The following is a 26,079-nucleotide window of genomic DNA, read 5'->3' as shown; positions in this document are numbered from 1 at the left end:
GTCAGGCGCGTAGCCAGGTCTGCCCCCCCGTGGGTGCCACCGGGGACCTGCCAGGCAAATGAGGCCGGACCCCCGCCCCCAGCAGCTCCCCCTGCATAGCACACGGCGGGCTCATTCGTTAGCTCACAGGGAAAGCGTTCAGGGACATAGTGTCAGTCAGTGATGGCTGGATGATGAATGGATGGATAGATGGATGGATGGATAATTAGATGATGGATGAATGGATGAATGGAAGGATGATGGATGGATGGATGATGGATGGATGATGGATGGATATATGATGGATGGATGGGTGGATGGGTGAATGGAAGGATGATGGATGGATGATGGATGGATGGATGAATGGAAGGATGATGGATGGATGATGGATAGATGATGGATGGATAATGGATGATGGGTGGATGATGGATGGATGGATAGATGATGGATGGATGATGAATGGATGATGGATAGATGATGGATGGATGATAGATAGATGATGGATGATGGATGGATGATAGATGGATGATGAATGGATGATGGATAGATGATGGATGGATGGATAGATGATGGATAATGGATGATGGATGGATGATGTATGATGGGTGGATTGATGGGTGGATGGATGGTGGATGGATGATGGGTAGATGGTGGAGGATGGATGGAAGGATGGATGATGGATGATGGGTGATGGAGGATGGATGGAAGGATGGATGATGGATGGATAGATGATGGATCATGGATCATGGATGATGGATGATGGACAAAGAGATGAATATCTCTCTAGGTGCTGGCTTAGGGTTTGGGGGATCACCCTCTATTGCAAACCTATCCCCCAACATTTCCATCCTGTGAAGAGTCACTGGGCAAACACCGTGCCCCGTGGGGAGGGAGAGCCATTCGTCACGGCCGCCTCAGGCTCACTTGCTACAACAATTTAATCAGATGAGGCCTGGGGTGCGTTTCCTGTCTGTGAGCAAGCCTTTCGCTGGGGCGCAGGCTGGATGTGGGGGACAGAGGAAAGCCGGCAGGACCGTGACTGCCAGGGGACCCCAGAACGGCCCAGATCCCCAGGAGGCAGGAGGGGACGCAGGCGTGGCCATGGAGGGAGGGGGTTGGAGTAGGACATTTTGCCTCGAGCCCAGTGGGGGGCAGGGGGCAGGGACCCTCTCCAAGTGCCTCGGGCTCCTGAGCCGGGGCGAAGGGGGGTGAGGTCCTACGAGGGCCCCAAATCGAGGCTTGCTCATTCTCCAGGCCCCATTTTTCTGCTTTTACTGGCATCTCCACCCCTGGGCCAGGGCCCTCTCCCTCCACCACGAACAAAAGAAAGGGCAGGAAGACGAACAAGAACGCAGACGTGCATGTCTCGGGGGAGAGGCCACACCCAGCTGCCCCCCATCCTCACACCGGCCCCCCCCTCCACGCAGACACGGCTCCCGGGGGACCCTGCATCACTGGGCTGGGCGAGGTGGCGTCAGCGGACGCCAGGGACCCGGGCCTTTCTGCATTGTTTTATTAGCGGCCGATGAACGTCACGGCCGTGAGTCCTGACTGCCGGGGGCGGCCCGGGCCTGTGTCCATGGAACGCATCTCCGGGACAGCCCGCTCTCCCTGCAGACCCCAGCTGGCCCAGACAGGATGAATCAGCCGTGATCCGGGCTGCACGTCCCGGGTTCCAGCTGCACTCGCAGCCCGAGGCCCACAGAGGAGCCGGACGCGTGAACCAACGCACAGGTGGGAACCGTCGCCGTCGGCGCGCCCAGGCCCGGGAGCCGGACAGTCAGCCCAGAGCCCGGCCGTGCAGACCCAGAGCGGCTCCTGTGACAGCCCGACCCGGGGCCACCTCAAGCCTGTGGTTCTGTCTGCAAGATCTTTTCTTTCCTTTTTTAAAAATAGATTTTGCCAAAGCCGGTGTGGCTCAGTGGATAGAGCGTCGGCCTGCGGACTGAAGGGTCCCAGGTTCAATTCCGGTCAAGGGCATGTGCCTGGGTTGCGGGCACATCTCCAGTGGGAGGTGTGCTGGAGGCAGCTGATCGATGTTTCTCTCCCATCGATGTTTCTAACTCTCTATCTCTCTCTCTTCCTCTCTGTAAAAAATCAATAAAATATATTTTAAAAAAAAAATAAATAAATAAATAAAAATAGATTTTGATTGATGTCAGAGAGGAAGGGAGAGGGAGAGGGAGAGAGAAACATCAGTGATGAGAGAGAATCGTGGACCGGCTGCCTCCTGCACGCCCCGACACTGGGGATGGAGCCCGCAACCCGGGCCTGTGCCCTTGACCGGGAATCGAACCCTGACCTCCTGGTTCCTAGGTCGACGCTCAGCCACGGAGCAGGCCGCCCTGCTGTGCTGCTGCGGGACAAACCTGATGCTAGAACATTCTCTCCGGCACCACAGCCGCTCTCCCCGCAGGGCCCACTAGGATGGGTGTCGTGGGTGCAGCTGGGCCATCCTGAGGACACCTTCTCGGGTGGGGTCCCACCTGCCGGGGGAGACCCCCTCTGCTGTGACGCGGTTTTGGTTGGGTCACCTCCTGTTCCTCCCTTGTATGCGCTGGGGCCTGACTCTCTCTCTCTCTCTCTCTGTCTCCACCCTAAGAAGGGCATGACCTGCTCCCGTGGGCACATCTCAGAAGACAGAACCCTTGCTGATCCTGACAACAAATTCCTATCGATGTACCCCTGGTCAGTGTGGCTCAGTGGATAGAACGTCGGCCTGCGGACTGGAGGATCCCGGGTTCGATTCCAACTCAGGGCATGTGCCCGGGTTGTGGGCTCCGTCCCCAATGTGGGGCGTGCAGGAGGCAGCTGATCCATGATTCTCTCTCATCATGGATGTTTCTCTCGATCTCTCTCCCTTCCACTCTGACATCAATAAAAATATGTCTTTTAAAAAAATTCCTATCGCCCTGACCGGTGTGGCTCAGTGGATAGAGCATCGGCCTGCGGACTGAAGGGTCCCGGGTTTGATTCCGGTCAAGGGCATGTACCTTGGTTGCAGGCACATCCCCAGTGGGGGGCGTGCAGGAGGCAGCTGATCGATGTTTCTCTCTCATCGATGTTTCTGACTCTCTATTCCTCTCCCTTCCTCTCTGTAAAAATCAATAAAATAGATTAAAAATAAAATCCCTATCGACACAGCCCAGAGCCACGCCGCCTGCTGCCTCCCCTCAGCAGTCCTGCCTCCCCTCTCGCGCTCAGGGTCAGCCACGCGGCAGGAGGCGGCCGCCGCCGTGGGCGCCAACCTACTGGCCGATCGGCAGGGTCCTCCCGCTGGGGTCCAGGCCGCCGGGGCCCCAGATCCTGCTGTCCGTCATCTTGGTCCCCACGTTGCCGCTCTCGCCCACAAACAGGCTGTTCTTGATCTCCTGCTTGGAGCCATCGTCGTAGGGGAAGGTCCCGCCACTGCAGGGGGGTGGGGTGGGGGGGAGAGGGTGTCGGGGTGAGGAGGCCGCGGGCAGCTTCCCAGGGGGCCCGGCGCCTGGGGACAGGTGCTTGCTTACCTGGCCAGGGTCAGGCCGATGCCATTGTCAGCGAACCTGGGGACGGAGGCAGAGAGTCAGAGCGCGCTAGCCGGTGTGGCTCAGTGGGTAGAGGGCATGCACTTGCCCTGCACGCCGCCCCCCCACCCGCCCCGGGGCCCTGAGCTTGGGGTTCCCTGAGGGAGCTGGGATAGCTCAGGCCCCTCCCACTCAGCCTGGCTCCACGGAGAATGAGTGACAGCGTGTCTGGGCGGCAGGCGTGGGGAGACAGCCGCCCTGGGGCCTGCGTCTCCAGCCCCCTCGCCGGCTGGTGGAGGCTGCACCAGGGCACGTGCAGGGCCTGGCTCCTCGCCAGATCGGGATGGGGGTGCAGGCCCTTGCCGGCTTCTCCTTGTCCCTGCACCCCCAGCGCTCGGCCTGCGGTCGCCCTCCCCTTCCGCTGGGCCCCGGGGCCTCACAGACACTCAGGGCTGTGTCCCCCCACACACACACACACCTGGGGGGGGGGCCTGGGGAACCGGCCACTCTTCCCGCCTGCTTTTCCCAAGCCTGGGCCTGTCTGCTTCCCCTCACTCCCTCGCCCTGTTAGGGATCCTCTAAGGCAGCGGTTCTCAACCTTCCTAAGGCTGAGACCCTTTAATACGGCTCCTCGTGCTGTGGGGACCCCCAACCATAACATTATTCCCGTGGCTACTTCATCGCTGTCATGTTGCTGCTGTGATGAATCGTCATGTAAATACCTGATATGCAGGATGGATTTTCATTGTTACGAATTGACCATAATAAAAGCATCGTGATCAATCACAGAAACAATCTGTAATTATAGATGTGTTTTCCGATGGTCTTAGGCGACCCCTGTGAAAGGGTCGTTCGGCCCCCAGGTTGAGAACCGCTGCTCTAGGGGGTCACGGGGGAGCGGGGCAGCACGGGCCTGTCCTGGGAGCCTGTCCCTGGGCCCTGTCCTGCGGGGGCTGTGCGCTGTCCACGGGACCTCGCCCCCCAGCTCCCTTCTCATCGGCCTCCGGGGCCGGGAGCTGCGGTTTCGGGCCCCAGGCCAGCACCTCCTGGTTTAGGGAGATTCACTAAGCCCAGCCTGGGGACCCTCCCTGAAATAAAGGCGGCAAGCTCGACCTTTGAGAGTCACGGTAAGAAACGAAGGCCACCGAGGAGGCAGCACACAGTGGGTGCCTTTGAGAGGGTAAAAAACAAAGGCCATCGAGGATGGAGCACATAGTGGGTGCCTTTGAGAGTCAGTGTAAGAAACGAAGGCCACCGAGGAGGCAGCACACAGTGGGCGCCTTCTCTCCACCTTCACGGACTGGCTACAGGCCTGAGGGGGCCCCCCCCAGTGACGACCTGGAGGCCAGTCATGTCTCCAGCACCTGGCACTGAGCTGAGGCTGCTGGGAGGGGCTGGGGGCCAGGCCTGCTGCCTTCTCCGCCCCTGCCCGGCCCTGGCCATCCCTCCCCGCCCGGGGCAGGGGCTCCGTGCCCGCTCGGTGCCGATGCCACAAGCCCGCTCACCGGCAGCTGTCCAGCCACACGTCCCCGCCTCGCAGCCAGGCCCCGTGGTCCTGGTTCTTGTAGGCGGTGAAGTGCTTGATGATGGCCGGCACCCGGGGCTTCAGCGGGTCGGCGTCCTGGTGCGGGCTGTACCTGCGGCAGCACGGGGTGGGGGCACGGGTCAGAGGGGGCTCCTGCCTGGGCCCCCCTCACGCAGGTGGCAGCCGCGTCCCCTCTCTTGCCCATCAGCTGCCCGAGGAGCAACCCGCCCCAGCGGTCAAAGGTCAGAGAAGTTCAGACATGCCAGCCTCGGGGCCAGGACGGCGGTGCCAGCTCTCCACCCACTGGGGTAACCTTGACCCCAAGCCTCAGCCTCTTAGCTGGGAAGCAGCTTGGGGCCCGGACGCTCACGGGGGGGCGCCCCACAGATGTCATCACCGTGTCCCTGGGGTCAGCTCAGAGGGAGCCCCGGCCATGGGGTCCCTCACAGGGACCGGCTCCTCGGCACTGGGGGCCTCAGCGTGGCCCCGGGCCCGGCTGGCTCCTCCTCTTTACTCCGCAGAAGACCTTCTCCCTCCTTCCTTTCCACGCGGCCCCTCGCCGCCCGCCCTGCTGCCGCCCGGCCCCTCCCGCTCACTGACCAGGGGCGGGTTTTTGCTGAACCCTAATGCACCCCTAATGCTGACACCCTAATGCACCCCTAATGCTTAATCCCTAATTCACCCCTAATTCACCCTAATTCACCCCTAATTCACCCTAATGCACCCTAATGCTGAAACCCTAATTCACCCCTAATTCACCCTAATGCTGACACCCTAATGCACCCCTAATGCACCCCTAATGCACCCCTAATGCACCCCTAATGCACCCCTAATGCTTAATCCCTAATTCACCCCTAATTCACCCTAATGCACCCCTAATGCACCCCTAATGCACCCCTAATGCTTAATCCCTAATTCACCCCTAATTCACCCTAATGAACCCCTAATGCACCCCTAATGCTTAATCCCTAATTCACCCCTAATTCACCCTAATTCACCCCTAATTCACCCTAATGCACCCCTAATGCTTAAACCCTAATTCACCCCTAATTCACCCTAATTCAGCCCTAATGCTTAAACCCTAATTCACCCCTAATTCACCCCTAATTCACCCTAATGCACCCCTAATGCTTAAACCCTAATTCACCCCTAATTCACCTTAATGCACCCCTAATTCACCCTAATTCAGCCCTAATGCTTAAACCCTAATTCACCCCTAATTCACCCCTAATTCACCCTAATGCACCCCTAATGCTTAAACCCTAATTCACCCCTAATTCACCCTAATGCACCCCTAATTCACCCCTAATTCACCCTAATTCAGCCCTAATGCTGACACCCTAATTCAGCCCTAATGCTGACACCCTAATTCACCCCTAATTCACCCCTAATTCACCCTAATGCACCCCTAATTCACCCCTAATTCACCCTAATTCAGCCCTAATGCTTAAACCCTAATTCACCCCTAATTCACCCCTAATTCACCCTAATGCACCCCTAATGCTTAAACCCTAATTCACCCCTAATTCACCCTAATGCACCCCTAATTCACCCCTAATTCACCCTAATTCAGCCCTAATGCTTAAACCCTAATTCACCCTAATTCACCACTAATTCACCCCTAATTCACCCTAATTCAGCCCTAATGCTGACACCCTAATTCAGCCCTAATGCTGACACCCTAATGCACCCTAATTCACCCTAATGCACCCCTAATGCTGACACCCTAAATGCTGGAACCTCACACTTGGCTCTGTTCGGATGCTCACCACGGTTCCCCCAGCAACTAGCTCAACATGCAGGACACATGATGTCTCCACAGACACCGGATGACTGACTGAGTGAATGACGGTGAGTGGATGGGTGGATGGGTGGATGGGTGGATGGGTGGGTGGGTGGATGGGTGGATGGGTGGGTGGATGGGTGGATGGGTGGGTGGGTGGGTGGATGGGTGGATGGGTGGGTGGATGGGTGGATGGGTGGATGGGTGGGTGGATGGGTGGGTGGATGGGTGGATGGGTGGATGGGTGGATGGATGGGTGGGTGGATGGGTGGATGGGTGGATGGGTGGGTGGATGGGTGGATGGGTGGATGGGTGGATGGGTGGGTGGATGGGTGGATGGGTGGATGGGTGGGTGGATGGGTGGATGGATGGATGGGTGGATGGGTGGATGGGTGGGTGGATGGGTGGATGGATGGGTGGGTGGGTGGATGGGTGGATGGGTGGGTGGGTGGGTGGATGGGTGGATGGGTGGGTGGATGGGTGGATGGGTGGGTGGGTGGGTGGATGGGTGGATGGGTGGGTGGATGGGTGGATGGGTGGATGGGTGGGTGGATGGGTGGATGGGTGGATGGGTGGATGGGTGGATGGGTGGATGGATGGGTGGGTGGATGGGTGGATGGGTGGATGGGTGGGTGGATGGGTGGATGGGTGGATGGGTGGATGGGTGGGTGGATGGGTGGATGGGTGGGTGGGTGGGTGGATGGGTGGATGGGTGGGTGGATGGGTGGATGGGTGGATGGGTGGGTGGATGGGTGGATGGGTGGATGGGTGGATGGGTGGATGGGTGGATGGATGGGTGGGTGGATGGGTGGATGGGTGGATGGGTGGGTGGATGGGTGGATGGGTGGATGGGTGGGTGGGTGGGTGGATGGGTGGATGGGTGGATGGGTGGGTGGATGGGTGGATGGATGGATGGGTGGATGGGTGGATGGGTGGGTGGATGGGTGGATGGATGGGTGGGTGGGTGGATGGGTGGATGGGTGGATGGGTGGGTGGATGGGTGGATGGGTGGGTGGATGGGTGGATGGGTGGGTGGATGGGTGGATGGGTGGATGGGTGGGTGGGTGGGTGGATGGGTGGATGGGTGGGTGGATGGGTGGATGGGTGGGTGGGTGGGTGGATGGGTGGATGGGTGGGTGGATGGGTGGATGGATGGGTGGGTGGGTGGATGGGTGGATGGGTGGATGGGTGGGTGGATGGGTGGATGGGTGGGTGGATGGGTGGATGGGTGGGTGGATGGGTGGATGGGTGGATGGGTGGATGGGTGGGTGGATGGGTGGATGGGTGGGTGGATGGGTGGATGGGTGGATGGGTGGGTGGATGGGTGGGTGGGTGGATGGGTGGGTGGATGGGTGGGTGGGTGGATGGATGGGTGGGTGGATGGGTGGGTGGATGGATGGGTGGATGGGTGGGTGGGTGGATGGGTGGGTGGGTGGATGGGTGGATGGGTGGGTGGGTGGGTGGATGGGTGGGTGGGCGGATGGATGGGTGGGTGGATGGGTGGGTGGGTGGATGGGTGGATGGGTGGGTGGGTGGATGGGTGGGTGGGTGGATGGGTGGATGGGTGGGTGGGTGGAAAGGCGCTGACCCAAGGGTCCCGAGGGCTGATTACCTGGCCGAGATGATTGAGAGGAAGGGCCGCTTGTCTTTGGCGGAGGCTTCTGTGGTCTTGACGCCGTTGTCGATGATCATGCCAGCCTGCGGGGTGGGGGGCGTAGACATTCAGGGGCACGCAGGCTTGCCCTGCAGGCCAGGCATCTCCTCACGCCCAGCCTCACCGCGCCGCCTCGCACGCTCCCGCAATCCAGCTCTGCTCCCAGGATGCACTAGTGAGAGCAGGGGGCCTGCTGGGCGGGGGGTGACACTGCGTTGCTCAGTCGGGTCTGAAACACTCTGGGAGGCACAGCGGAGAACGCTGAGGACACAGGGGTTCAGGACCTGGTCCAAGGCCACGCGGCCGAGTTCCCGCCTGCTAAGTCCTCCAGGCCGTCCCTCCACACGTGCCCGTGACCCTGGCTGACTTCCGGCGGCAAACCACCTCCCCCCATAGCCTCACCTGTCCCAACCTCTCCGCACATCCAGGTCCACCAAGGCTCACCCCCCCCCCTCCTGGGAAGGCCCTCGGGGGTCTGACAAGCAGCCGATGCATTGTCCCCACCCCCACCCCAGCGCTGATGGCCCGTTCCCGATGGGGACAGCTCCCTGGGGCCCCGACAGCCTCAGATCGTCCCCCGAGGCCCGTGCTGTTCTCTGTCGGTGACACCATGGCCCTCCTGGCCCCTGTCCTCGGCCCGGGAAGCTCGCTTCTTTCTTAGCTTCTGGGACGTGGCCCCGCCCGGGGTCCTCTCTCTGCCCAGCCGCCCAGCCCTCCTCACAGGCCACCCCCTTGTTGTAAGCGCAGGTCATGCTGAGCATCTCTCTCTCCTGTTGGGTCTAGTCCCTCGTCGGCCCTTGTTTTGTTTTTGACCCTGAACGTGTCCACTCTCCTCTGGTGACCACGGTTTCCTGACCTATACCATCAGGGACTGGGCCCGAGGGCCAGCCTGACACCCAGGTCTTCCCATGTGGTGGGTGGGTGGATGGATGGGTGGATGTATCGGTGGATGGGTGGGTGGATGGGTGGATGGATGGGTGGATGGATGGATGGTGGATGGGTGGGTGGATGGGTGGATGGATGGGTGGATGGATGGGTGGATGGATGGATGGATGGGTGGATGGGTGGATGGATGGATGGACGGACGGACGGACAGACGGATGGATGGATGGATGGGTGGGTGGGTGGATGGGTGGATGGATGGATGGGTGGATGGATAGATGGGTGGACGGGTGGACGGGTGGACGGGTGGATGGATGGATGGATGGATGGATGGATGGATGGATGGATGGATGGGTGGGTGGATGGGTGGATGGGTGGATGGGTGGATGGGTGGATGGGTGGATGGATGGGTGGATGGATGGATGGATGGCCCCATGCCTGCGTCCACAGCTCCAGTCTCGGGGCTTCCCTGACAGGGGTAAGGGGGCGGGTGGTCTGGGGGACACTCACCCGGTAGTTGGAATGTGCCCGGTTGTTCTGGAACTTTCCCAGGGGGATGTGCTCCGAGTAGCCCGGGGAGTACATGCCCACCGAGGGGCCGGTCGGCACATGGTGGAAAATGAACCAGAACCCGGTCTCCTGTGGGGGAGGGATGGGAAGACACGGGACTCAGCTCCAGGCGGCTTCTGGCCAGGCGACCGAATGGCCCCCAACCCCGCCTCCTCCAACGGGCCCACCACCCACCCCCAAAACACACCTCAGGAAACAGTGAAAAGCTTGAGGCAAATACACTTTGTGGGGCCCGCCCCGTCTGTTAAAACCCTTCACTGGGTCTGACTCTATTGGCCAGACTCCACGCAGCTGGGTGTCAGCGCCATCATCCCTGGCAGGTAATGGGGGAGGGGGGCTTGCGGTGTCCTCGGCTTCTCTCTCTCTTTCTACAGATATGGAGGCCGGGCCCAGGGCTCAGGGCCCGCAATGTCCCACTCAGGGTTCCTTGGGGTGAGCGGCAGGGAGGGGTGGATGGGAGCGAGGCCCTGTTGGTACCCCGTGGTGCCCTGGACACGTCAGCTCCCCCTGCCTGTCTCCTTGCCCACCCAGCCCTGACCTCACAGGGCCAATGCGAGAACGGAATTATTTAGCTTTGAGAACACTGGCGTGCCAGGCACTGGTCTAAGCGACAGCGATTTCAGTCTCACATGAGCTATCTATATATATAAAAGCCTAAGCCACCATGACAACCAGACGACCGGCCGGTAGCCATGACGTGCACTGACCACCAGGGGGCAGATGCTCAATGCAGGAGCTTCCCCTTGGTGGTCAGTGTGCACCCCTAGCTAATCTTCTATGGTCGGCCAACCTCCACAGTCCCCCTCCCACCCCCACCCCCCCAATTGCCAGCCAGGCTGAGGGACCCCCCTCCCCCGTGCACGAGTTTGTGCACTGGGCCTCTAGTCTCGCATAAAGCGCTGTGTTCTCATTGGCTACGATCACCAGGGGACGCAGGCCCAGCCATCGCTGAAGACCAGGGAACCCCTCAGGCCTGGCTGGGCCCCCCCCCAGGCCCCCCACCGCACCCCTAATTTCCTCCCAAGAAGAGACCTCCCCGCTCACCTCGGACCCCGCGGCACTGCAGTTCACCAGGTTGTTGTTGGGATTGGCCATCCAGAAGGTGGACACGCCGCTGTGGGGAGGGGAGGGGCAGGTCAGACACGGCCCCAGCCCCACACTGCGCGGGGCCCTGCAGGCTTGCCTCGCGGACGCTGCTCCCAGGAGCCCCTTAGAGGCCGGGAAACCCTGGGTTTGTTGATCTGAAACCCACTGTTCTCGGGGGAGCGGGGTGCACGGAGCCTTAACGAGATCAGGACTTGACACGGGCCCGGCTCTTTGTGGGTGGACGGGCCCGCGTGTGGGTGGAGCCCGAGATGGTGGGAAAGAAACTGGAGGCAGGACGGTGGCCATGTCTCAGGGAGCGGCCCGTCCACATGCCATCGGCGTAGCCCACCTGGGAGCCAGGGGGCAGCCGCGCCCCGGAGAGAGTTATGTGACGGCAGGAAAGCCCGAGGGCGAGAACCGTGCTTCTCCGGGGACACGATGGGTGACAGGGGCACCTGGGAAGGGACCACGCCCCCTCTCGGAGCGGCAGGGGGCTCGGGGCAGTGCCCGGGGGCTCAGCAGCCGGGTGTGGGCGCCGGCACGGGCGCGGGGGGCGCGTACTTGCAGTCCTGCCTGGGCTTGGGGATGTAGCCCGGGAAGGCGTCCTCCGTGATGGCCTTGCACATCCTGCTGTCCCGGTCGGAGGGCAGGAGCGTCCCCGCCTTGACGAGGAGGCCCAGGCAGTGGTCGAAGGTGTTGCGCTCCTCCGGCCCGTCCTCCGTGAAGAAGCAGTGGCCCAGCGAGTCGTAGCCCACCACGTCCTTGACCTGCGGGGCGAGGGGGCCTGTCACCGCGGGGAGCACGGGGGTGGGAGGCGGTCGGAGGAGGACCGGACACTGGGGTTGGGCCTGAGGGGCCTGGGGAGGGCCGGACAGGTCCCTTCCAGCTGGAGTTGTTCCGGCCGAGGTCCCAAGGGGTGGGAAGAGGGATAAAGCATGAGAAGCAGGTGTGGCCCTGACCGGTGTGGCTCAGTGGATAGAGCCTCGGCCTGTGGACTGAAGGGTCCCAGGTGTGATTCCGGTTTAGGGCATATACCTTGGTTGCGGGCACATCCCCAGTGTGGGGCGTGCAGGAGGCAGCCGATCCATGATTCTCTCTCATCATGGATGTTTCTCTCCCTCTCCCTTCCTCTCTGAAATCAAAATATAGTTTAAAAAAAGCAAGTGTCACAAACACAAATGCACGGGTGGCACCGGCCAGGCATCGCCTGAGACACACGAGGAGGCGGTGGGCTCGGGACCCCCGTGGAACGCAGGCCGGCCCAGCGGGGCAGCCGGGACTCTCGGCCAGGCAGCAAGGCGGGTCTGGTGCCGTCGGCTTGGCCGACGTTCCCAGAGAAGCCGGAACCCCGGCTCTGACGTGAAATCTCTCGGTGCTTAAACTGTGGGAGCGGATTTGAATGTTGCTTTAAACACCGTTCAGGCCAAAGGAAACACATCTGGGGCCCGAATGGCACCTGGGACATCTGATCGTAAAGTTCACAGGGGGCGTGAGTTCGGTCCGTGAGCAGGGGGTGCGGGGCAGCGTACAATGATCGGTTTAGAGAATAAACAATCAGATGTTTCTCTAAACATCGTGCGGGCTGAAGCAAACACAAGCTGGAGGTGCCATTCTGTATCGTCCAGTTGGACACGTTTACAGAAAATACTAGAGGCCCGGTGCACGAAATTCATACACTGGGTGGGGGGCGGTCCCTCAGCCCAGCATCCGCCCTCTCGAAGTCCAGGAGCCCTCAGGGGATGTCCGACTGATGGCTTAGGCCCGCTCCCCATTTAAGCCGGCAGTTGGAGAGGCTCCCACCACCACTTCTGCGCTCACCAGCTGTGAGCCCGGCTTATGGCTGAGCGGCACTCCCCCTGTGGGAGTGCACTGACCACCAGGGGGCTGCTCCTGCATTGAGCACCTGCCCCCTGGTGGTCAGTGCGTGTCATAGCGACCGGTCGTTCCGCCGTTCAATCGATCTGCATATTAGCCTTTTATTCTATAGGATAAGTTGGGCCCGGCTGGCGTGGCCCAGTGGCTGAGCATCAACCTAGGAACCAGGAGGTCATGGTTCGATTCCCGATCAGGGCACAGGCCCGGGTTGCGGGCTGGATCCCCAGTGGGGGGCGTGCAGGAGGCAGATGATCCCTGATTCTCTCTCATCACTAATGTTTCTATCCATCTCCCTCTCCTTTCCTGTCTGAAATCAATAAAAATATGTATATATATTTTAAAAAAGAACTATCTGTGCAAATCAAGATAGGCCTCTGACCCTCAGGCCAACGAGCTAATGACCACACGTCTCCCAGCAGACTTTGCTCTGACAGACACTTGGTCTGCGGGCAGCAAAGGGCTCGGTGGCCGGGCCGACGCCACAGCCCCCCCGCCCCCCGTACCCCGTGACCACCACCCCTGCGTCTTGGTGCCTTCAGCAAGCAGTCAGCCCATTTTCTCCTTCTCTTTGGCTGGCAGCTGCTGTCATTGGAGGTCACTGCGCCCAAGGGGAGGGAGGGTGGTTCCTCCCCGAGGCCCTGGACTTGGTGACCCGAGAGCTGGCGGCTGCGTGGCGGTAGGGAGGGCCCGCGAGGTCCGTTCTTCCTGGGAGGAGGGAGGAGGGAGGAGGGAGGAGGGGGAGCGCTCACCAGCAAGCCGTTGGAGCCGTGGACGGTGACACAGCGCGAGAAGGTGTGGTGGATGGACAGGTCCCGCACGTAGGTGGGCGGGTCGTAGCCGCCGCGCTCATCCAGGTCGCCCGCCAGGTGGAAGTGGATGGGGTACTGGCCCACCAGCTGCTGCCCCATGTGCCGCAGCTCCACGCCCTCCAGGTGCGCAGCCTTGAAACCCAGGGCGAACTGGGAGGAGGGACGGAGTCGGAGTCGGGGGAGAGATGGGAGTCAGAGGAGGCGGGAGTCACTCCCTGGCACCCTGGTGGGACTGGTGGGGCTGGTGGGGCTGGTGTGGCTGGTGGGACTGGTGTGGCTGGTGTGGCTGGTGGGACTGGTGTGGCTGATGGGACTGGTGTGGCTGGTGTGATTGGTGTGGCTGGTGGGGCTGGTGGGACTGGTGGGACTGGTGTGGCTGGTGGGACTGGTGGGGCTGGTGTGGCTGGTGGGACTGGCGGGACTGGTGTGATTGGTGTGATTGGTGTGGCTGGTGTGGCTGGTGTGATTGGTGGGACTGGTGTGGCTGATGGGACTGGCGTGGCTGGTGTGGCTGATGTGACTGGTGTGGCTGGTGGGACTGGTGTGGCTGGTGGGACTGGTGTGGCTGGTGTGGCTGGTGGGACTGGTGGGACTGGTGTGGCTGGTGTGGCTGGCGGGACTGGTGTGGCTGGTGTGACTGGTGTGATTGGTGGGACTGGTGTGATTGGTGTGGCTGGTGGGACTGGTGTGGCTGGTGTGATTGGTGTGGCTGGTGTGGCTGGTGGGACTGGTGGGGCTGGTGGGGCTGGTGTGGCTGGTGGGACTGGTGGGGCTGGTGTGGCTGGTGGGACTGGCGGGACTGGTGTGATTGGTGTGATTGGTGTGGCTGGTGTGGCTGGTGTGGCTGGTGTGATTGGTGGGACTGGTGTGGCTGATGGGACTGGCGTGGCTGGTGTGGCTGATGGGACTGGTGTGGCTGGTGGGACTGGTGTGGCTGGTGTGGCTGGTGGGACTGGTGGGACTGGTGTGGCTGGTGTGGCTGGCGGGACTGGTGTGGCTGGTGTGACTGGTGTGATTGGTGGGACTGGTGTGATTGGTGTGGCTGGTGGGACTGGTGTGGCTGGTGGGACTGGTGTGACTGGTTGGATTGGTGAGGCTGGTGTGGCTGGTGTGGCTGGTGTGGCCAGTTGGATTGGTGAGGCTGGTGTGGCTGGTGTGGCTGGTGGGACTGGTGTGACTGGTTGGATTGGTGAGGCTGGTGTGGCTGGTGGGACTGGTGAGGCTGGTGGGACTGGTGGATTGGTGTGGCTGGTGTGTCTGGCGGGACTGGTGGGAGGGGCGTAGGGATCTGTCCCCAGTTTGTGCCCCGTCTCTCCTGTTTCCAAGTCTCGATGGGTGGGACAGCACGCCAGCGGTTAACACATAAGACTTCTCCACCCTCCAGAAGGTTCTCCTGCCTCGGCCCCTCTCCTGCCCCTGCGCCCCCTCCACCCCTCCCACACGTAGCCTGGCGCCCTGGGAAGTCTCAGGTGGGGTTGGGTGGGGCTCTGGCCGCACGGGGCAGGCCACTACCTTGATGTGGCCCCCGAAGGTGTCGAAGTCGAAGAAGCTGCAGATGTGGCTGGTGTAGGGGTAGCACCCGGCCTCCATCTCCCCCGCGATCACCAGGTTGCGGCTCAGCAGCCCGACCTCGGCCCGCATGTCCACACCGTCGACCTCCTCCCCGATGTGCAGGTACATGGGCTTCCCTGGGGCAGACACAGGGGACAGGGGGGACATCAGAGGGGCTGCGTGTGCTCAGGGGCTCTGGGCCCTGCCGGCTGCCTGACCCTCCTGCGCGGGGCTCCCTCCACAGCCTGCGTGGCGGCCCCAGGCCCTTTGCACGGCAGGAAGCCCAGGGAGGGGAGGCTGCCTCTGAGTGGCCACACATGCTCAGACCTGGGGCCGGGGCCGGCACGGCTGTTTGTCCCCAGGGTCCACCCCTCTTCCGCTTTTCAGGACTGAAATCCCCAGGGTGTCAGGCGGACACAGGGCTTCGCGGGAGAGACAGGTGCCCGGCGCCCTGCAGCTGCTGTGGGCACAGGGCGGGCAGAGCGATGGGGGCCCCCTCGGGGGCCCTGCTCCCGGCCCGGAATGTGGACGTGTGGGGGTGATCCAGGCCCCCCCTCCCTCGGGCGGGTGAGGAGTGGGCCCTGGACATGGCACACCATGGAGATAGGAAACCTGGGCTCTGATGGCCCCCTGAGCTCACGCCCCAACCTCCATGCGGCTGGGATTCTCACAGACATGACGCGCACCCCCCCACCCCCCCGGCTGTGAGGCCCCCGCCACAGCCTGTATTCGTGAAAGCGAGCCCGTCTGTGCCCAACTGGCTTCAGCCTCTGCGTCTGTAGCCACGAAGCTTCTGTGCCCAGCACGGTGGCCGGTGGCTGGCTCCGGGTGCCTCCAGGGTCCCGCTGGACAGCGCAGGGTTCACCAGCCCCGTGCTGGCCGCATCACACCCTCCCTCTCCCTCTCTCTCCCCCTCCCTCCTCCTGGCCGGGGAGGGGAGGATGCCCTGAGCCTGTACCACTGGCCCCAGCCCCACCCCTCCCCCCCAAACCGGGGGGAGGGGGAGACAAGAGCTTGAAATGTTGCAGCTGCATTTGATTGTCAGCCCGAATCCTGCCTGCACCACGGCCCTGAGTGCTTTTCTGGAACGGAGGCCCCAGCCTGCTTCTAATTTTGTTGTTGTTGTTGTTAATCCTCCCTGACGATAGTTCCCCATTGATTTTTTTTAAAAAATAGATGTTTATTGATTTCAGAGAGGAAGGAAGAGGGAGGAAGAGAGAAACATCCATGATGAGAGAGAATCATGGATCAGCTGCCCCCTGCATGCCCCCTACTGGGGATCCAGCCCACAACCCGGGCCTGTGCCCTTGACCGGGAATCGAACCCAGGAATCGAACCCGGAGGCCGACGCGCTACCCACTGAGCAACACCAGCCAGGGCTCCCATTGATTTTTAGGGAGAGTGGAAGGGAGAGGGAGGGACAGAGAGACACATCGATGGGTTGCCTCCTGCAGGAACCCCGTCTGGGGCCCGGGGCCCGGGAGGAGGCGACGCTCTAACCACTGGGCCACACTGGCCAGGGCCTAGCCTGCCTCTAGGCCGCTCCAGGCGGGGCTGCTGACCTGGCCGCGGGCCCTCCGCCTCCCGGTCGGGCGGCGTTTCAGGGAGCAGCCACCTGTCCTGTGGCCTCGCAGCCTGGACCGCATCACAGCCGCCTCCTGGTGCTCATGGGGGGGAGGGGGAGAGGAAGAGGGGAGGAGGGAGGGGCACCCTGGAGTGAGCATCAGAGCACATGCCTCCTTCGGCCCCGGACGCAGACCACATGCAAGGTCGTGGCCTCAGGGAGCCCTGAGCGGCCGGCCCCTCCCCCCTGCCTGCCCGGGGCCGCCGGGGCTGGGCCTGCGGGATCTGGGGGTGCTGCCGCCCTGGCATCTGCAGACGGGGAGGCGCTGCTTCTCCGAAGCCCCCAAGTTCAAAGCGAGGACCCCGGCTCGCGGCCAAGCCCAGAAATCCCCCCGGGGAGTCCGTGCCAGCTCCCGGGGCTGCCGCCCAGATGACCACACGGGGCCTTCAGGGGCCTGGGGGTCAGACGGCCAAACCAGCCACAGGGGCCAGCAGGCGCGGCCGGCAGGGCTGGGCCCGGAGGGGGGGCGGGCGAGGGGGCCTGGGGGGCGGGGTCTGTCCCTTTCGGCTTCTATGGCCCCTGTGCCCCTTGGCAGGTGGCGCCTCCTCCACCTGCAACCCCCATCGCTCCAGTCTGCTCTGCCGCCTCCTCACCTCCTCCCGTGACCCTGACCCCCGTGTCCCGCAATGAGGGCCTCCGCGATCCCACCCGGACCGTGTCCCCACCCCTCCCCACCCCCCAGCCCTAACACCGTCTCACCTGCAGAGTCCCTTCTGCCTGGGCCGGCCCCACGCACAGGCCCCCAGGACTAGCACGGGGGACGCCTTGGGGGCCGGCGCTCGGCCTGCCTGCGGAGTTCTTGTCACCAAAAGCTGGGCCCGGCCGGTGGGGCTCAGTGGTTGGGCATCGACCTAGGAACTAGGAGGTCAGGGTTCGATTCCGGGTCAAGGGCACAGGCCCGGGTTGTGGGCTTGATCCCCAGTGGGGGGCGTGCAGGAGGGGGCCGGTCCATGATGCTCTCTCATCATCACTGTCTCTCTCTCTCTCTCTCTCTCCCTTCCTCTCTGACATCAATCAAAACATATTTTTAAAAAGGGCTGGAGCCCAGGCCGGCACCGCCAGCCTCGCACCTGTCATGGCCTCCTGTCGGCTGTGGCTTGTTCCCGGGAGACCAGCCGGCCGGCCGGTGGGTGGGGACTGAGAGGTCAGACCCCCGGGGGGGGGGGCGGGCAGGGAGACAGAGCTGTCAGCGTGACTCTGCCACCCCCGCCCCGCCCCCCCCCCCCCCGCGGGAGCCCCTATCAGACCCGCACGGAGCCCTGAGGCCCGTCATCTGTCCGCCGCTGCCTTCCCAGGCCGCACCCCGGGAAGCTGAGCGCCCGTCCGTTTCCCGGCCTCCACCTCCCTCCCTCCTCGCAGCGCTGAGGCTGAGGGAGCAGGGACAGCAGACGGGCGTGTTCGTCCCCAACCCTCCAGGAGGGCCGTGAGCGCGGGCACGGGGTGGGGGTGGCTGGGGAGCTGAGGGACTCAAACCCTGACCTCCCCCCCCCCCCCCCAGCGGCCAGGCTGCTGCGGCCCTGGCTTCGCCCCCCGGCCGTCTCCCCGGGGCGGGCACGGTGCTGGCCACTCTGGGGTCCAGAGAAGAATACGCATCAAGGGCCGTCATGGGGGAGGAGCAGGGGAGACAGACACAGGTGCCAAGCGAGGCTCAGGCCCAGCGGGACCAGCGAGTGTGCGGGACGGGCCAGGGCCTGCCCTCCGGACCCCCGAGGACCAGCCCAAGGGGCTCGGGGCAGGTCCCGGGGAAGCAGCGCTAAGCCCCAGAGCCCCGGGTTCCTCCCGCAGCCCAGCCGGCTTCGGCTGTGAGGGGAGATGCGGGGTCGGGACCTTCAGTGGGGAGGATGGCGTCAGCCGCGCAGCCTGGGGCCGGCCGGGCGGCTCTGGGTTGGAATCCTGCCCATCCTTCGCCCACTAGGGAGGCATGCGAGGCTGACTCCGGCACCCCCACACCTTCGGGGTGACGGCCGCGCTCTGCCTGAACTAACACTGCATGGCCTCTCGCCACATGCAGCCACGGACACGGGAAACCCGGCTCCTATGTCCGAGAAACGGACTTTCTAACTGTAGTTGGAATAATTATTTAGTTAGTTATTCATATTTTTTATAAAGTTATCATTCTCTTTATTTATTTATTCATTTCAGAGAGGAAGGGAGAGGGAGAGAGAGAGAGAGAAACATCCATGATGAGAATCATGGATTGGCTGCCTCCTGCACGCCCCCTACTGTGAATCGAGACCTCAATATGGGCATGTGCCCTTGGCCGGAATCGAACCCAGGACCCTTCAGTCTGCAGGCCGATGCTCTATCCACTGAGCCAAACTGGCTAGGGCTCTATTTATTTATTTAAAACTAGAGGCCCGGTGCACGAAATTCGTGCACTGGTAGGGTCTCTAAGCCTGGCTGGCGAGCAGGGCCCATCAGGGCCTTCTGGCTGCCGGCGGGGCCTTCCTTCATTCCGCACCGCCCCCTGGTGGTCAGCGCACGTCATAGCGAGTGATCAAACTTCTGGTCAAATGTCCAGGAGGGGACATTTTACATATTAGCCTTTTATATAGAGAGATATGTTTTTACTGATTTCAGAGAAAGGGAAAGAGAGAGAGAGAGAGAGAGAAAGAGAGAGAGAGACATGATGAGAGAGAATCATGGACCGGCTGCCTCCTGCACGCCCCCCACTGGGGATGGAGCCTGCAACCTGGGCCTGTGCCCTGACTGGGAATCGAACCCTGACCTCCTGGTTCATAGGTAGATGCTCAACCACTGACCCACACCAGCCGGGCTGGAATGACACCTAAACAGCCACATGTGGCTGGTGGCTACCTCATTAGAAAGGACTAGTCTAGACCAGGGGTCGGCAAATGGTGGCTCGCGAGCCACATGCGGCTCTTTGGCCCCTTGAGTGTGGCTCTTCCACAAAATGCCACGTGGGGGCGTGCAAGGACAGTGCGATTGAAACTTCGTGGCCCATGCACGGACGTCGGTATTTTGTGGAAGAGCCACACTCAAGGGGCCAAAGAGCCGCATGTGGCTCGCGAGCCGCCATTTGCCGACCCCTGGTCTGGATCCTGGATTTCCCGGAGCCTCGGTCTCCGCATCTGTGGTAGCTGCCCGTGAAGAGGGCGCGGACGGAGCGTGTGCGTGTGGGCGTGTCACGGGATCCTGCACGCATGTCAGGCCTCCCCAACAGGAGTGTCACTGGGCGAGGGGGCAGGGCGGTCCCAGCAGGAGGGCGGGGTGCCCGCGGGCAGCACGCCGCCAGGCGCTCTAATGGCCGTGTCAGGAGGTGTTGGGAATTAGCCTGCGGCTGGCGAGACCAGGAAATGTTTTCTTTTTGGATGATTCACACGTTTTCATGGTTTCGCTACCCTCATCTGTTTCCCATCAGAGAAGCCTCCACATGCCTGTTTACTGGAAGGGGGCGGAGAGCTGTGGCCAGGGGGGCTGTGTGCACCCTGCTCTGCAGCAGCCGGGGGAGGGGAGCCCCGGGAGAGCATGGGGGGCAGTTGCCCCAAACAAGGGAGCAGGTGGAGTCCTCGCTCTTTCCGGGAGAGATGGAGAGCCAGAGAGGGGGGCTGGGGCTGAAGAGAAGGCATGTGAGTCCCCTGGACACACACACACACACACACTCACACGCATGCACACGCATGCACACACACTCACACACATGCGCACAATGCGCACACATGCACACACACTTCCTCACACACATGTGTGCATGCACACACACTCACGTGCACACACATGGGCATGCACACTCACTCTCACACGCACGTGCACACACACGCACACATGTGTGCATACTCACACACACACTCACATGCACACACAATCACACACGCACATGCATGCAAGCACGGACACACATGCACACAGTCACACACACATACATGCTCGCACACACATGCACACACATGCACACAAGCACACTCACACACACAGACCCCTGCCTGGGAGTTCCTGACGCCGTCCACCAGGAGGCGCTGGTGAGCAGGGCCCAATGGACCGTCCCCTCTGAGTCTATCCCCGTGGTCCGCAAACTGTGGCTTGCGAGCCACATGCGGCTCTCTGGCCCCTTGAGTGTGGCCCTTCCTAAGCCTTAGGAGGACCCTAATTAAGTTAATAACTGTACCTACCTATACAGTTTAAGTTTAAAAAACTTGGCTCTCAAAGGAAACTTCAGTCGTCGTGCTGTTGATATTGGGCTCTGTTGACTAATGAGTTTGCCGACCACTGGGCTAACCCTCCGGGGCGGGGTCAGCTGGGTGTGGGCTGCTGCAGACACAGTCACCGGCCTCGCTAAACCCAGGGCGGCTGGAGGGCCCCAAGGGAGCCAGCGCCCCCCCTCCCCCTCTCCTCCCTGCACTCAGGCCCAGAGCAGCCAGCGCTCTCTCCGGCCTTGGGAAGCAGCCGGATCCCTGGCCGGTGTTGCTCAGTGGATAGAGCGTCGGTCTGCAGACCGAAGGGTCCCGGGTTCGATTCCGGTCCAGGGCACATGCCAGGGTTGCAGGCTTGATCCCCAGTGTGGGGGCGGGGTGTGCAGGGAGGAGATTCTCTCTCATCATTGATTCTCTCTCATCATGGATGTTTCTCTCTCCCTCTCTCTTCCTCTCTGAAATCAACAAAAATACATTTTTTTAAAAAAATTGGGTCGAATTTAACTTTCTGTGTTTTTATTTCCAAACTAGTGTATTTTGAATTGAGTTGATATGCTTTCTTAGGCCATAGCTGTCTCCTGCCCCCAATCCTACTGCTTCTCTGGTGGAGCTGGTATTTCTTTCTTTTTCTTTTTAAAATATATTTCTTTATTGATTTCAAAGAGGAAGGGAGAGGGAAAGAGAGAGAGAAACATCCATGATGAGAGAGAATCATGGACCGGCTGCCTCCTGCATGCCCCCCACTGGTGATCGAGCCCACAACCCAGGCCTGTGCCCTTGACCGGAATCAAACCTGGGACCCTTCAGTCCGCAGATCGACGCTCTATCCACTGAGCCACACCGGCCAGGCCTGGAGCTGGTATTTCTACTGCTCCTGGCAATGCACCCCAGTGTCCCTGGGACGGGACCCTCTCTCCATGTGGGGCCGTCTCAGAGGGGCTGTGAGGGCAGGGCCTGTCCCCTCCCGCCGGCCCTGCCAGTGCCCGCCCTGAACGTGACCTCTGAGCTCTGTCGCTTACAACCAGGCCACCCGAATGGGCGCATCGCTCTGGCCACCGAGAATAATGAACCCGGCGATGACGTCCGAGGTCCCTTCGCCGCTAACCATCTGGGATCCCGTGGCCTCGCCCACCACAAACGACGGGCGTCAAAGTCAAGGTGGAGGAGAAGAAAACCCCAAACCAGCGGTTCTCAACCTGTGGGTCGCGACCCTTTCACAGGGGTCGCCTAAGACCATCAGAAAACGCATCTATAATTACAGATTGTTTTTGGGATCAATCACGATGCTTTCATGGTGTTCCATTTGTCACAATGAAAATCCATCCTGCATATCAGATATTTACATGACGATTCATCACAGTAGCAACATGACAGCGATGAAGTAGCCACGAAAATAACTTTATGGTTGGAGGTCCCCACAGCATGAGGAACTGTATTAAAGGGCCACAGCATCAGGAAGGTTGAGAACCACTTTTGGGCCAAAAGCTATCGAAAGGAGAGATTTTAACATCCCTGGCAGATCGCATGGTCACCTAAGAAATGTCCACTCCCCCGTGGGAGAAGCAGGGCTCCCATCCTGTGCGTGGCGGCCACGTGATGTGCTCTGGCCAATGGGATGTGGGCAGAGGCTGCAAGTCCGGCGCCCAGGCCCCCAGCGTCCTCCTGCGTCTCTATGCGCCCTCTGAGGACCTCCAGCACCCCCCCCCCCACACACACACACACCCGCCAGAGGACTGTCCTGGGGAGACGAAGAGCCATGGGGGCCTGGCCTGAACCGACCTCTCAGCTTGGAGAAGCTGCGCCCCAGACAGCCTGCAGGTGCACGAGTAAGAAATCAGAAAAGGTCTGCCTGTGAGATTGCGACGGGTCCTTTTGTTACACGGCGCGCTGACGGATACAGTTCGACCCTCTGTGGCTCTAGCCGGCGGTTGGCCTACCATTCCCAGCTCCCACCGGCCTGGGAGGGGGCGGAGGCGAGTCCTACCTGCTACTCGGACCTGGTTGGGGGCACAGGCCCGGCAGGGGAGGACCCGGAACTCCTCGGCCTGGTACATGGAGTAGTCGGTGCTGGCCACCACCACGGTGTCCCCGGGCTTCCACGACCGCACGTCGGCCTCCAGCGTCAGGAGCGTGCTGTTAACGTGGGTGTCGATGGTGACGGTGAGCTTGGGCCTCACTATAAGGACCCCGGGCGGGTGGGAGGGAGGGAGGGAGAGAAGGAGGGAGAGAAGGAGGGAGGGAGTGAGAGGCGGGTCCTGGCCCTGGCACCCTTTGCCCTGTCCGCCTCCTCCCTGCCCTTCCCTACACAAGGCAATGCCAGGGCTGCCTAGCCAAACCCCACACCGCCTGGCTCATATCTTGCCCGTCCTGGTGCAGGTTTTGGGGAGTCAACAAACACCCCCACCATTAAAGAGCCATTCATCAGCTCCGGGCGGGGGAATTTTCCACCGAGGCCTCGTCCCGTGAGGCCGCCTCCCCACACCCACTTCACTCGAGACGTAACACAAATCCAGTTCCTCCCGGTCATTATTTACAGGGGCCGTGAGCGTCCCTGCCCCCCGCTGCCCCCCGCCCCGCCCCAGACCTCCGTCCCGGACGCTGCCTTTCTGGAGGCGGCCCAGCGCCTCCGCGAACCAACCGGCCATTCCCAGCCCCTGGTAATGGGCACCTCCGGGCTTGGGTTTAAAATAGCAGCAGCCGGCCCCGGCTGGTGTGGCTCAGTAGGTAGAGCGTCGGCCTGCAGACTGAAGGGCCCCGGGTTCGATTCCCGGTCAGGGCACAGGCCCGGGTTGCAGGCTCGATCCCCAGTGGGGGGCATGCAGGGGGCAGCCGACCCATGATTCTCTCTCATCATAGATGTTTCTCTCTCTCCCTCTCCCTTCCTCTCGGAGATCAATACAAATATATTTTAAAAAAATAAAAATAAAACAACAAACAGCACCCAGCCCCGGCCGGTGTGGCTCAGTGGATAGAGCGTTGGCCTGCGGACTGAAGGGCCCCGGGTTCGATTCCCTGTCAGGGCACAGGCCCGGGTTACAGCCCGATCCCAAGTAGGGGGCGTGCAAGAGGCGGCCGATCCATGATCCTCTCTCATCATGGATGTTTCTCTCTCTCCCTCTCCCTTCCTCTCTGAAATCAATAAAAATATTTTAAAAAAGAATACTGTGTTTAAAAAGTAATAATAATAATGACAGCACCCAGAGAGGCCAGGGGCCGCGTGTCCATGCAGGGGGGGTCGTGGGGGGCTGCAGGGGGTGTCGGGGGCTGCAAGGGTTTGGGGGGGCTGCAGGGGGTGTCGGGGGCTGCAGAAAGGTCACCCTGTCCACGGCCCCCTGATATTCTTGGACCAGGCCCTTCCCCTGATAGACCAGTGGGCAGGGCAGGGTCTGCCGCCTCCCGCCCGCTCCCAGCACCCTCCCCTCCCTCCTGTGTCATTGGGGGAGCCCTGTCCCCAAGAGGCTTGGAGGTCGCGGACCCAGCCACCCAGACGTGCAAGGCCCCGCCGCCTCTGTCCCCGGAAGGGCTGCTTACCCGGCCTCCCGCACAGGAACCGCACGCGGTAGGGCGGGCAGGCGTGGCCCTGGGCGTAGCAGGCGAACCTGTAATCCTGGCCCCGCTTGTAGACGGCCTCGATGGTGAGGTTGGCTCCGTCCGCCGCCGTGGCCTGGGTGGGGAGGGCAGGGAAATTGCAGGGCACAGCCGTGACTCTCCTTTATTTTGTAAAGAAGAAAGGAGATGACTCACGCCCTAAACACACACTCGCACGTCTCAAACCGCCCCCGAAGGGAGCCTGCGGCCAGGCCGGGCTGTCATTCCAGCGGCCGCCCGGTTCCCGAGACCCACGCCCCGCCCCGGGCCCACCGATCGGGCCCAGGCCGGGGTCGCCGGGGCCACGGGATCGGGCCCAGGCCGGGGTCGCCGGCCCTCGCCGGGGCCATGCTGAGCCGGTGACGGTGAACCCTCTGAGCTCGGCGTGTCCGAATTTTGAAAAACCCTAACTTAACTCTGGGGCCGTGTCACCTATAGAAATGTTTTGATCTTTGCCACCATAGTCAGACAAAGACTTCTATTTCTGATATTTATTTCATATATTTAAATGCCATTGAACAAAGAAAAATCAACCCAAAAAATGAGTTCGCGTGTCACAGGTTCGCCATCACTGTGCTAAGCCTTAGCATCTCCGGAGACTCCTCTAGGAGCAGGTGCTGTCTCGGCACCAGCTGGCTGGTTGCGGCTGGACCGCCCCCCCCCCGCCCCCCAACCCCGCACCATGGACCATGGACCGTGGCTGCAGGAGGATATAAACCACGTTCAATGCGCTGATGATCACACACCACGTGGGGACTGTCTTTGAAACGGTGCCCAGGCCCCGGCCGGTGTGGCTCAGTGGGCTGAAGGGTCCCAGGTTCGAATCCCGGTCAAGGGCACATGCCCGGGTTTCGGGCTCCATCCCCAGTGGGGGGCGTGCAGGAGGCAGCCGATCAATGATTCGCTCTCATCATGGATGTTTCTCTCTCTCTCTCCCTCTCCCTTCCTCTCTGAACTGAATAAAAATCTTTGGGCCCCAGCCGGTGTGGTTCAGTGGATAGAGCCTAGGCCTGCAGACTTAAGGGTCCTGGGTTCGATTCCAGGTCAGGGCACATGCCCGGGTTGTGGGCTCGATCCCCAGTGGGGGGTGTGCAGGAGGCGGCCGATCCATGATTTGCTCTCATCATGGGTGCTTCTCTCTCTCTCTCCCTTTCCCTTCCTCTCTGACATCAATCAAAATAATATTTTAAAAAATAATAACATCCAATGACACCCAGGCCCCTCCCTCCTCGAGTCTGGGTTCTGACTGGGTCTGGGTGTGGCCCGGGCACCAGACCTTGGGAACGTGCCGGGGGATTCCAGCGGGCGGGCGGCGAAGCATGAGAGCCCCGCCTGGCAGCCCGGAGCCTTCACGTCTGTAATCTCCTTCCACCTTCAGGGCGGAACGGCCTGTCTGGTCTCTGCTGGCCTCACAGACCAGGAAACAGAGACTCACAGAGCAGAGCACTCGCCCAGGGCCACACAGCTGGCAAGGGGCAGAACAACATTGGCTTTTTGTT

At 61.4% G+C, this 26,079-nt stretch overlaps 1 protein-coding gene across 1 annotated transcript in view; it reads right to left on the bottom strand.

Moving 5' to 3' along the window:
• CEMIP (cell migration inducing hyaluronidase 1) overlaps positions 1-26,079 on the bottom strand; it is a 55,011-nt gene that overhangs the window by 15,349 nt on the left and 13,583 nt on the right. The window contains exons 10-20 of the mRNA XM_081114941.1: positions 24,524-24,656; positions 22,977-23,168; positions 15,179-15,354; positions 13,607-13,816; positions 11,544-11,749; positions 10,941-11,010; positions 9,837-9,965; positions 8,403-8,488; positions 4,988-5,119; positions 3,486-3,521; positions 3,232-3,387 (exon numbers count right to left, since the gene is read on the bottom strand). Coding sequence (XP_080971067.1) covers positions 3,232-3,387; positions 3,486-3,521; positions 4,988-5,119; positions 8,403-8,488; positions 9,837-9,965; positions 10,941-11,010; positions 11,544-11,749; positions 13,607-13,816; positions 15,179-15,354; positions 22,977-23,168; positions 24,524-24,656 — 1,526 coding nt within the window. The remainder of the gene's footprint in view (positions 1-3,231; positions 3,388-3,485; positions 3,522-4,987; positions 5,120-8,402; positions 8,489-9,836; positions 9,966-10,940; positions 11,011-11,543; positions 11,750-13,606; positions 13,817-15,178; positions 15,355-22,976; positions 23,169-24,523; positions 24,657-26,079) is intronic.

The sequence above is a fragment of the Myotis nattereri genome (genome assembly GCF_964212035.1).
Source record: "Myotis nattereri genome assembly, chromosome: 21".
NCBI lineage: Eukaryota > Metazoa > Chordata > Mammalia > Chiroptera > Vespertilionidae > Myotis > Myotis nattereri.
This window is presented reverse-complemented; position numbering and strand designations above follow the sequence as displayed.